The sequence below is a fragment of the Xyrauchen texanus genome, chromosome 4 (assembly GCF_025860055.1).
Source record: "Xyrauchen texanus isolate HMW12.3.18 chromosome 4, RBS_HiC_50CHRs, whole genome shotgun sequence".
Classification (NCBI taxonomy): Eukaryota; Metazoa; Chordata; class Actinopteri; order Cypriniformes; family Catostomidae; genus Xyrauchen; species Xyrauchen texanus.
The window spans coordinates 39885723-39898637 of record NC_068279.1 but is presented as its reverse complement, the minus strand read 5'-3'; the positions used below and the strand labels follow the sequence as shown (position 1 = coordinate 39898637).

The window sequence follows — 12915 nt, the reverse complement described above, 5'->3', positions numbered from 1 at the left end:
TCAGACCTCTGACTCCCATTCAACACTTAAGATGTTTTCAGGATGTCACATCACAATACATTAATGGAACAAAACTGAGATTGCTGAAAGCTTCACACATATGAATGAAGATAATGGTGCCCTAGAGTTCTCTCTATTCTTTCTAAAATCTTTAAACAGCAATGAACTCCTAACCCCAAGTAAAAAAAAAAAAACTTCTACAAAGTAATTTCAAGCCATACTGTACAGACTCACTTTGATATTTTAATCACTAATTAAACAATTAAAAACACTTCTGCATAACAAATTAGCTGATAAATCTGAACACATATATTAGTATATTTTTTCATCCTAACCAGGCATGATGTGTCAAGTATAGACAAGCAAAATAGCAACAAGTAATTTGTCTGTCTACACTGAAGGTGAACAACAGGACATATTTGATGTTTAATAAACAGTAATGTGGAGCAGGAGTTTTGGCCAATTCAATTTCACAATAAGTGTAACACCACAGCAACAGAAACCAAGCGATCAACAAAATGTCCTGCCGCTTGATGCTTGACATGGTCATGACTAGTAAGGATGAAAACTCAGATTTACAAGAAAGAGATAGCTTTAATCATGTTGAGTCTGGTTAGGACAGAGAATGTTGGAAAAAAGTTTTGAGAATTACCTTAGGGGTGACGCTGGATTAAAGCAGGTCTTCGTGACATCAGTGATATTGGGGTTGCAGCAGTCTCCATGATCATAATAGAAATTGTCCCAGTTACACTCTGGCTCACAAACCTCATTACCCTGTTTGTTTTCAGCGCAGCGTGTAGTCTGCCTCTTACAGTATCCAGCATCGAAACCAGTAAGGGTGTGGTTGCATTCAAGATCACACTCTTCATCTCCCACTTTGCTGATATCACAGTTGGCCAATATCAGGCGGTTACGTAAAGATGAGTTGTAGACATTGTGAACAGTGTGGTTCCAGGTAATGTTGTAGACACGGAAAGCATTGTTCAAGTGCTGGTGCTGAAGGTTAATCTGGTGTTCAGTAACTGTTGGCCACAGTCCGTCATCATCGTAAACATTTATCACTCGATAACGAACCGTCTTGGGCTTGCGGAAGCTCCAGAGCTGGTAGTAGTTGGTCACTACCTCCACATTGTCACACACGGTCTGTCCGCAAGATGGAGGTTTCAGTACAGTATCAAGAGAGCCACTTGAGTCTCCTGCAAGGCTCCGGTCCGAATTCTCCAACCGGGGGAAGCTGCCATCTTTCACCGTTAGCCACTTTCTTGACATGTTCTCAAAGTTCTCATACATCACTAGCTGAGAAAGATCGTCGGAGTGGGTGTGACTATGACCCATGTATCTAATGATCTCACGTTGGGTCAGAGCCCGATGCCACAAGCTCAAGTGTTCAATTGTTCCCCTGTAGTTGTGGTTTAAGGCATTGCCACTGATCATTAGCACCTTGCACTTCTTGGTAAGTGGGCTGAAAATTTCACCGGATTGGTCTCGGCTTACAGCAACCTGTGCCCCATTAACAAACAGCTTCATAAAGAGACCATTGTAGGTGACGGCCAGATGTGACCACTGATTGGGAATGTAGGGGGCGTTTGAGGCAATCAAGGTAACTTTGTGGGCTCGGTCTGTCTTAAGGGAGAAGAAGAAGCGAGGGTCACGGTTGGCTTGGTCGCTGACTGCTTTGATGCCAACCAACCATCCTCTGTCACTGGAGGCGTAGAAGCATTTATCATAGAGCCCTAGAAGAGAATGACACATACAGTACTAAATACGTTTTAATGCCGCTCACAGTCCAACATGATCACACAGGAAATCGACATGTTGCTTCTGAATCTTCATGAGCCCTATTCTGCCAATTACTGACAAGTGCCATCCGCATTAGATATTTTTGCATCAGCTGAAATGTGTTAATATTTCTCTATGCCGCTACTGTGCATTACATGTGCAATTTCTAAGACACTGAGTTCTGGTCCCGTGAAAAACAGGAAGTAATTATGGTCACTCTCAGACATGTGTTCGGGTCCTGTGTAAGTTATTGTGTTCACATAAACAATTGTGTGCATGATTCTGATGTTGCATTTTAGATCTAAAATTACATTGTACTACACCAATGGTTAGGTTTAGGGCTGGGGTTTGGGTTAGGGAGTAGGGTTGATGAAAAATTTATTCCTGTTACAGTAAATGTATTACATAATTTCAGCTAAAAACACAGCTCACTTTTGGTGCCACCTGTGGAGACTTCGTCTCAGAGCACCTCCAGCTTCAACCACAGAGGACAGTGGTTTAAAATTTTAGTAAGCACATACCAATTTCAGCAGAACTTTCTTCCTGCTTTCACAGGGTGATCAGTCTGTGCAATTGCAATATGATAAACTATCACAATGTCATTGATGAATTGCAGTTTGTAATTTAACATGTATTAGATACACACCAACGCAGAAGTACATAAATTACGGCTGTTTATAATCAATAAATGCTGGACACAATTAGTAGGTACTAATTATGTCAGCCATTTAATATAGTGTGCAATGCTAGATGCCATTTACAGCACACTGATATGGATAGTGACCAAAAACTGCATATATGTTTGTCCAGAAAAGTTGGTAACACAACATGGTTCCCATGATCGAATCGTTGCCACAGTCTAGTCCAAGGACTACAGGCCTACAAAGAAGCATCTGCTAGCAATCAGTCCCAGACAATGTGGTCTTGTATCAACAGAGCAAAGGTTACTTGAATTTTTAGTCTATTTTCTTGAAATGTTCCGCATCAGTAGGGATGTTTGAAATCAAAAATGGTCATTTTTTCAGCACAGTCCGTATTATGATAGGGGCTCTAAAACCCTTTCTTCCTGTTTCATTTGGAAACCATGTGCTGAACTGCAGAAGGTAAGGTATTCTTACATTTAATGAGTATGTATCCTTCATGATCAACCAGAATAAAGGAAGTATACAAGAGTATTTAGTGTGCATCACTACACTTTAATACTGCAGAAATCAGATGGTGTATTCTATAATCAGTTCACATTTAATTTACATTTAATTTAAAAAGCTCTACAAATCCGCACAGCAATGCCGCTTAATCCAGTAAGTTGTGGTGCAATGAAAACTTGCACTTGGAGTCAAATGGTGAAGATCAAGTGAAGCTCAGTCTGCCTTCAGTTCCTACATGAGGAATTCTCTTTTCCCGCAGTGGCAAGAAGTGCTGGTAAAAGGTAAATCGTGAAAATCAATTAGGCAAATGAAGATGTAAAGTGTTACCAGGGTAGCAGAGAAAATATTACTATACCATTTTAATTCACTACACACTGATATATTACTGATATGTCTCATAACTCTAAAGGAGCACTTAAAAGCTTTTGGACATGAGGGTTTAACCACTAGGGTTGACCACTTTAAAAAGTTCATTCATTTGGGAGCGTCATTCTAAGTAGCAGACAGGAGCATATAGTTCCCTCTTACTTCTGGGCTGCCAGCAGAACCACTGCCAGCATCTATAAAAATAAATTGTACCATAAAACTGAGGAAATTACAATCTGTGAAATCCTGGAATGAGACCACTAAGTAGGATATAACAAACAGGTACATTTCTTGCCAGTCCCGAACTTCAGACATGCAAGGGGCTCAATTTAGGGAAAGGAGAAAAGGTGTTGTATGAATGGATGAAAGGGATTGACATTGCAAAATTCATATTGATCTATATTATGCTATCCTTAAAACCCAATAGCTCATTATAAATGCATAGCTCTATCCATCTTACAGATAATAGATTAAACACAATTGTGTGATAAATTATTAAGAGAAACTCTCACACAAATATAAAGCAATGCTTGCTTAGCAAATTAACTTGAAAATGAAAACCTATCCAGTCATGGAATTAAGTAAATGTTTTAATAAATGTTAAAATGTAATTCTAGAACTATGTGTGGCTGACCTCTTGTGCCAGATATGGCACAGCTTGTAATCCTTTCCAATATTTCACAAAAGCATCCATTTTATCTCAGTATCCAGCACCATGGACAGAGCACTACAAAGTGAACATTATGAAATGAAGGACACCAATGCAACAGCTGTCTGGGAAAAAGGACTATCACCTGAATTGTCTGTCGACCTTAATGTAAATATCTGGAAAGGTTTTCTTAAGTTTAAACTAGTTAATGACCGGTGTTAACTATCTGGTCAATATACAGTAACTATTTGTGCAATTTATGGCAATTAAATGTTTGGTTTTTAATTAAATTCTAATGAATCCTATAATTAATGTAATCAAGGCAGATTGTTATTAATTACAATATAACACATCTTTATAATGCCTCCCACTACAAAGTATCTATTAACATTAAATGAACATAGAGTACCTGTCAACAACTACACTAACCAACCATAAATCACCATGTTTTGTAACATGATAATTGAATATTTAACTTTTTATGGCCATCATTACAAACCTCTATGAGGTGTTATTGACAGTTTTATGAGGTGCTCATTAAGTTATTGTAATGTGCCATAAAATATCCCATCCCACAGAAGTCAGAGACCTCAAAGACAAAATTAAAAGAATATGTTTATGAATATTTATGTTCAAAATTAAGCCAACAGCTAAAAGACGTCTGTCTGTGGATATGTTTTAAAACTTTTTGTAACACAGAAATCCATTTGTATGAGACTTCAAATAATAAGCTCAGCACATGGACACTTTCTGTGTGCGCTGCATTCTCATGTCTCAGGATCTAAAAGACTGCACTGGCGAGTTCATTGCATGATGTTTTGTGGCAGGGATGACCACTTAAAGACTATTTTTATAGATTTCTCCATCTGCTTTGACACTTTAAGCTTTTTCGTCTTTATTCATCTACCTGATGACTACTGATTTCAAAACAGACCATACTTGTCTTTACGCTGAACTGTTCAAATGTGACAACTAATAGACAAGAAGCCAGAATTTACTTGGACCACAAATGTCACAATATTTAAGAGTTTGCTTAAAAATGGAACAACAGCTTTTGATGTGGAGAAGCTATATAAACTCTGCCAGCGCCCCCTCGTTGCTTCTTGATGTCATCGTGACTAAGGAGAGCTTTGTAAGGACAGAGGACAGACTAATTTTAGATGACTCACTGATAAGATATATTCAATCTATCTATTATCATGCAGCTCTCTGGAGACATAAAGCTTGGGTAGAGACATTGTACCCAACTATATGTAATGACTTTGATTTTAAATGTACTGATAATATGATTTGCAACTTTAAAGCATGCATTTTGAAATCTATAGCTGAAGAGTATGTGCATGTGCTAAACCTCATGTGCAGAATTATTTATTTTAATTAGCCTATAGATTAATTTGTAATTATAATTTTATTTTGCAATTATTTAACTTTTGTATTTAATTTGCATATTACTTCTTTGTAATATTTATAGTTCTTGTGGGACAGGTTGTATGTGATATCATTAGGTAAGAGAAACAGGAAACTAAGGGGTTTGTTAATTACAGCTGACAAATCTCTTTAGAAACATTTGAGCAACTACACTGAGTTCAGTTTCACTGGGTTTCACCATACAAACACATTTTAGAGAGATAATAAAATGATTTCATTCGTCTATCATTACAGGACATTTCCGTACATGTTCCCACAAAACAGGGTTCATGGGGTGCACGAGGGATTCGTAAATCGACTCCACGTTTTACGCTCTCTGTTGGCTGGAGAAGGGATGAAAAAGAAATCATATAAATGTGTTAGAGAAGAAAATAAATAAATACAACCGAGCAACTAACACGCCAACCTTTTCTACTCTATCCCCTTTATAGAAATGCGTAATAGCCTATGCACAATTGTAAAGCAAAATAAATCATTAGATAAAAATTTAACGATTGTGTAATAAATAAATATAAATAAATAAATAACGCGTTTCTTTTTTTTTTTTTTTTTTTTTTTTGCAGAATATAATAAATAATAAAAAAAATGGACTAGGCAGTAATTTTATAATAAAAGGAAAATAAGCACACGCTATACTGGTCTGTTGGATATTAGATTGTATAGACGATGTTTCCACGGCAGCCTATGCATCAAAGGGATGACGTATTTCTTTAAGCTTTTCCTGACACGCAGACACGCAGCTAAATCTTACAGCATCATACAAAAAACTATAGACTATGCAGTTATTACAGTTTTGTGTGAAGTTTCGATGGAACTAACAAAAATGCTCTTTGTATGGTGTTTAACAAAAATAGATACAGATATTAATAACAGACTCAAATTTGTTATTTTGTTTAAAGAGCTTATTAATGACTGAATGTCATTTTCAATTAATAACTTATTTGGTTATTTAGTTAATTGTGTTACCAAATAACCCAAATTGAGATGCTAGCTACATCAGCTCACTAGACATAGAGTAAAAACTACTCTGATGCAGTTCAAACGGGTAATTTCAAGTAGGCAACAAGATGAAAATGCAACCAAAAGTTTGATCATGATAGCCTGGCAACACCGCATGCAAAACCCAAGAGAGTTTTTGATAGTAGCCTATACGTAAACAAGAACAGCAGAGGCGCATCTCTATATGCCACCCTCAGACAGATCAGAAACTGGGCAACTATTCTTAGTACATCCTACGCATTACCTCATAAATTGTGCGACTAATATAAAAGTGTTAGTACCAAGTGTTTATGCAACTATCCATACATTGGAGGTGGTGCGATTTCCTGCTGAATCTTTATGAAGCTCGCGCATGCTGCAGTTTCATGGATATTCTTTCTGCGAAGATTAGATAATGCAAGTTCAAATAAAGCAAATCAAACCTCCGATAACAGCTGGAGAGCGTTGCCCGCCCTCGGGTTTTATCCACATTTCCAGAGTAAAATTACCCCTTGGCACCTCTGCATTGGGTTTCAGACGCAGTTGATCTCCTCTGCCGGTAAAATAAACAGCCCTCCGCCGAGCCGCATGGGTGCTTTCCCCTGGCCGTGACAGGCGAGGGGAGCGCCGATCTATCCGGGGAAGTGAGCGTTTGCCCCGAGGCAAGCGTGTGGCACAAGCTCCTGGGAAGGTACTTCTGGCTTCCCTGATGCGTACCAAGTCTCTTTTAGACCTTACAACTCGCCGTGGAGTCCCACACTCAGATCCCAAGCACACGATAAAAACCAAAAGGCATTGAAACCAAGTGCAAATGGGCAAAAGTTTCATTTTCAAGTGGCGTTAAAGAGATTTTTTTCCCCAACAGATAGGGAATTTGATGTAAGAGATTTCAAAATACCAAATAGCGCTAATGAGATATTTCCCGGTATTTTTTTTTTTTTTTTTTTACAAAAGCCTGTCAATACGCCTATTCAACACCAAGCAAGACGGCAATGCTGTCTTATTTTTTCCTTTATAATGTTAAGCCACGACCCCCTTTCCTTGCCCCTTTCAAAGACACTTCAACACAGATTGAGGGGGGAAAGGAATATGTTAATTCATCCAAGTGCTCCACCTTCCCAATTGAATGGATCCCATTAAACTGTAGGGATGACTAAGTAATCAATCAGCGTGGAGAGGTCAAAATCATTTCCCTTTCACGTTTTCTTTATCCGCATTTCAAATAAACTTGGTAAATACGATTTTCCTCGAGGATATCAGTGCATTTCACCTAATGAACCCCATGCGTAAATGCAGGTGGCAAATATTAAAGGGGTCAGTGCCAAGACCACAATGTATTTCTTTAGAGGGTTCCACTTAGATTAAAGTTGAAATGTGCATAAAAGTCTTGCTTTCAATGGAATCGTGCTAGTCGGAAAAAAGATGACATGGTTCAAATACAGTGCTTCATGTTTTAGGCAACATTCTGTCACATTGTTTTGCTTTTGGCAAGAGGTTAGTCCGACATTTTCGGGTTAATTCTGTGTCGGACAGTAGCGCGAGTCGCAGGTTGTTTTGTTTCTCAGTGCGCATCTGAACCGGGACGGTGTTCTTATTTTGCGCACCGTAGCGTTGAGAACCCTCTAGCGGCTGCACGATGAACTCTCAAAAAACAAAGGAAAACAAACATATAGTCAGGCACGTTACAAAGCCTATATTTTTTTAATTGTTGTTTCCTTTGTCCGTTTCTGCCACAACGACCTGACTGGGGAAGTAGACTGACAGAGAGCCAAAAAACAGATAACCCAGGCTGATGGGGAGGATGACTGTACAGTTAAAGGCAGACTAGCTGTCCAGAACAATGATCAGGGTTGATCAGAGTCAATTTATGCATTGCTTAATGGAAGGGAGCACACAGGGGAAACTGACATGTGTGACATCAATAAACTAACTTGAGTTTAGAAGCTTTCCAAAGTCTCTGTGCAATTGCTTTTCCTTTTTGAATGTCAGCAGAGGGAGTCTGGAAATACATCGTCTGCTCCTGATCACAGTGTTCTGTTCACACAGCTGCTGAGGGACTCCTTGCAAACATGTGACGTCAATACTGCTGAATATCAATGGGCACTGGTGCTAAAGGACCAGCGGGAAACCTGGGGTGAGCCACTATAGAGCCCCTCATTCGGCAGGTTCTTATCTCAAAGTTGCTTTCAACCGTTCTTATTCAGCAGGATGTGCAAATCACTTTAAGCCCTTTGCTCAGGAAGGTTTTACAATGATACTCCAAGGCACCTTGTCTCTTATCACTTGAAATGGATAGAGTCCACTAATAAGACTTACCACAAGGACCAATAGGCACAGCACTTTAACTGGAAACATATTTTTTGAGGTCTATACTATTAAGCATAAAGCCTCCAGACTGTATTCTAATGTGTCACCTGTCAAATGAATGAAATAGTTAATTTCTATGATTTCAGAAATCTTTATTTTGACGAAACACAATTATTTCTCCTACAACTGACCTCCTTGTTATATTGGGCAGAAAAGTATAAGGAAAATGCACTTATTGTTTGCCATTTTTAATTAAGAGAAAAGGACAGCATGAACAAAAGCTCCAAAGTGATGTGGAACTCCCCTAACTTCTGAAAACAGTGTTCTGCTGTCATACCAGATTCATTTGTTTCAGATATCTTAATATGTTAGTGGGAGACAGGAGGCAGTTGTAACACACTAAATTTCCTTAATCAAAAACAATTTCAAGTAATTGTATGTATTACTTAGAGTAATGATACCACTTGCTCAGTGGTGTTCTCTCTGCATGAGAAGGTGCATGATCATTTCACATTTTCAGATTTTGATGTATAAATGGATTTTGGGCAACTATGTTTTCTTCTGCTGTCTAAAGTGTACATGATCATCAGATGTCAACACTTTTGTAGAAGCCAAATAAGATTCTACCATGTCTTTGCAGAGGGGATCAACTGTAAAACGTATTAAATAAAATTGTATTACTTTTGAGTCTTAAAAAATGATGTAAAAAAAACAATACTTTAAAGTATCTGGAGTCAGACTGTTCTTGATGATATGCCCAGTCAGATGATCAATAGATTTTAGTAAAATGTATTTAACTTATTTCAAATATTTACAATGTAGGTCTCACTTAAGATGTTTGCTTGAAATACATACAGTACTGGCAGCTAAAAGAATTAGTGCCATATACTGTAAAGTTAGAAAGTATTCAGTGAAATTTGAAGCAATGATAAGCAATGGTGTCATCATTTTTTTGATGTGCCCTCTTATGTGAGACACAGAGGGTTTAGCATTGCCCCAACCACTTTTAAAATCGCCCCTGTTATAGTATTACTCCCCTGCCTGACTTGTTGCATTAAATTCAATTTTTATGATCAAGTCTTTCTTAATATAAATATTGTAATGTTACTAATACTGTAAGTGACTTACTGTTTCTGTTTAAGATTCACCAAAAGATGGCATGTAGATTTGCAGTCTGTGAGTTATAAAGAAAATAGCAATACAAAAATTACAGTTTCCATACATATGCCCCCCATATGTAAAAAATCCCCTCTGTGTATTCAAATTTGTGCAGCCAATTAGTATTTTATCATTTGTCCTGTATGGTTGTGCTGTTCAGCTGCAGAATACTGACTCACTTTCTTACATTCAGCATTTTCAATGGGATGCTCACTGACAAAACAGTGGGGTATGGGCTGCATTAAAGAAATTAAACTTTACAAATCCTTCACAGATAACATTAAGAGAGCTCCTCTGGCTCTCTGTGGTCTCTTCTTTATGACTTTTCACAATATCAGCAAATTTACTGCAAAGTAGTATCTAATAACATGCTTAGTTATGGACAGATTTAGATCTGACTAATGTGCTTTCCTTCAGGAGTAAATCATCAAGCACAGTGCTGAGCTTATATTGTGATTAATTGCTGATTGCATAGACAGCTGAAGACGTCATCAATGACGTTCATATCCATGTTTTATTTTGTTTTGTTTCCCGCTCCCTCATCTGCAATCAGGAAATGCAAGTCAGTTAATTGGAATTGATCCTGGCTTGTCTCCTACATGGAGACCTACTACAACTAAAAGACTAAAAGCAATTAACCAAACACTTAATCTTTTTGCTGATGCTGAGGCATAAGGATTTCGTAATGTATTTGATGCTCACTCAACACTGGAATTTTTTAATTGCTTGCTAAGGCAACCATCTCAATTAATATTCCTTATACTTAGGGTTAGGAATTTGAAAAAATCACTAATCCTATGTGTTAAACTCTAGACTTCTTTGATTGTTCAAATTGTGCAGCTTGATAAGAACAGTTGTTCTATTACTGTTCTAAGCAATCAGATTTATGATTCTGGTCTAGAGGATCATAAAACAGGTGAAAAGTCTTACAATGACTTGAAGGAGGGAGCCACAGATAGGCACTTGACATGAGACAGTAAACATCCACCCAGAAAACCCTAGCAACCACCTAGCACAGCCTAGAAACCACATATCAATGCCCTGGCAACCACCCACAACACTATCATCATGGCGGTGAGTTCTGCATGGGCAAGCACCACTCATGATTTTTAAAACCAGTATTCTCTTTTACATGAGCAATGGCTTTTTCTTCACTACAAGTACACATTGATAATCTTTGTGTCTGTGTGTATATATATATATATATATATATATATATATACACTTTAGGTGAGTGTATATATATATATATATATATATATATATATATATATATATATATATATATATATATATACACTCACCTAAAGGATTATTAGGAACACCATACTAATACTGTGTCTGACCCCTTTCGCCTTCAGAACTGCCTTAATTCTACGTGGCATTGATTCAACAAGGTGCTGAAAGCATTCTTTAGAAATGTTGGCCCATATTGATAGGATAGCATCTTGCAGTTGATGGAGATTTGTGGGATGCACATCCAGGGCACGAAGCTCCCGTTCCACCACATCCCAAAGATGCTGTATTGGGTTGAGATCTGGTGACTGTGGGGGCCATTTTAGTACAGTGAACTCATTGTCATGTTCAAGAAACCAATTTGAAATGATTCGAGCTTTGTGACATGGTGCATTATCCTGCTGGAAGTAGCCATCAGAGGATGAGTACATGGTGGCCATAAAGGGATGGACATGGTCAGAAACAATGCTCAGGTATGCCGTGGCATTTAAACGATGCCCAATTGGCACTAAGGGCCCTAAAGTGTGCCAAGAAAACATCCCCCACATCATTACACCACCACCACCAGCCTGCACAGTGGTAACAAGGCATGATGGATCCATGTTCAATTCTGACTCTACCATCTGAATGTCTCAACAGAAATCGAGACTCATCAGACCAGGCAACATTTTTCCAGTCTTCAACTGTCCAATTTTGGTGAGCTCTTGCAAATTGTAGCCTCTTTTTCCTATTTGTAGTGGAGATGTGTGGTACCCGGTGGGGTCTTCTGCTGTTGTAGCCCATCCGCCTCAAGGTTGTGCGTGTTGTGGCTTCACAAATGCTTTGCTGCATACCTCGGTTGTAACGAGTGGTTATTTCAGGCAAAGTTGCTCATCTATCAGCTTGAATCAGTCGGCCCATTCTCCTCTGACCTCTAGCATCAACAAGGCATTTTCAGCCCACAGGACTGCCGCATACTGGATGTTTTCCCTTTTCACACCATTCTTTGTAAACCCTAGAAATGGTTGTGCGTGAAAATCCCAGTAACTGAGCAGATTGTGAAATACTCAGACCGGCCCGTCTGGCACCAACAACCATGCCACGCTCAAAATTGCTTAAATCACCTTTCTTTCCCATTCTGACATTCAGTTTGGAGTTCAGGAGATTGTCTTGACCAGGACCACACCCCTAAATGCATTGAAGCAACTGCCATGTGATTGGTTGATTAGATAATTGCATTAATGAGAAATTGAACAGGTGTTCCTAATAATCCTTTAGGTGAGTGTATATTTCAAGTTTATTGGGTTTATTAATGTACTGTAAGTACTTGTAACTTGGGAACACAGAGTATATTCAGAACAACCTAGAGTGTCATATAATGCAGAATCAGTTGAATGTTTAGATGGGTCAGTGTTAGTAAATCAGAACAGAAAGGTCATTGATGATACAAAATATTTGCAGCTTTCTAATCTTTGATTATGCCAATCTCATCCCTTATTTAAAAAATGCATGTACATGCATTGTATACTGTATATAAACGAGCAAGTGTGAGAACAAGCATGTGTGTGTGCATGTGTGCATGTGTGTGTGTTTGTGTGTGGTTGGGGAAATTCCACCTGGTGTTTATTGTACTGAGATTTCAAAAGATAACCATCATAACAATGGTGAGTGATATATCTACTGACATCTTTTGTATCCAAAATAGGAATATGGGCATTTCACATTCATCCAAAATCATGGTGCTCCCCCAGTGGAAGAAATCATTTTGTACTGTAGTTAGGCAGGCTTGGAAAAACCCTGATCTCTGACCAATATATCATTTTGTAATGACTAAATGAAGCAATGCATCATCTTAATCTGAGTGGCATGAAGTGGTTGCCATTAGGA

The 12915-nt window shown here is 38.3% G+C and overlaps 1 protein-coding gene across 1 annotated transcript in view; it reads right to left on the bottom strand.

Annotated features, from left to right (window-relative positions):
• Positions 1-7176, bottom strand: part of LOC127642975 (pappalysin-1-like) — a 140574-nt gene extending 133398 nt beyond the window's left edge. The window contains exons 1-2 of the mRNA XM_052125462.1: positions 6792-7176; positions 653-1733 (exon numbers count right to left, since the gene is read on the bottom strand). Coding sequence (XP_051981422.1) covers positions 653-1733; positions 6792-7176 — 1466 coding nt within the window. The remainder of the gene's footprint in view (positions 1-652; positions 1734-6791) is intronic.
• Positions 7177-12915: the final 5739 nt, after the last annotated feature.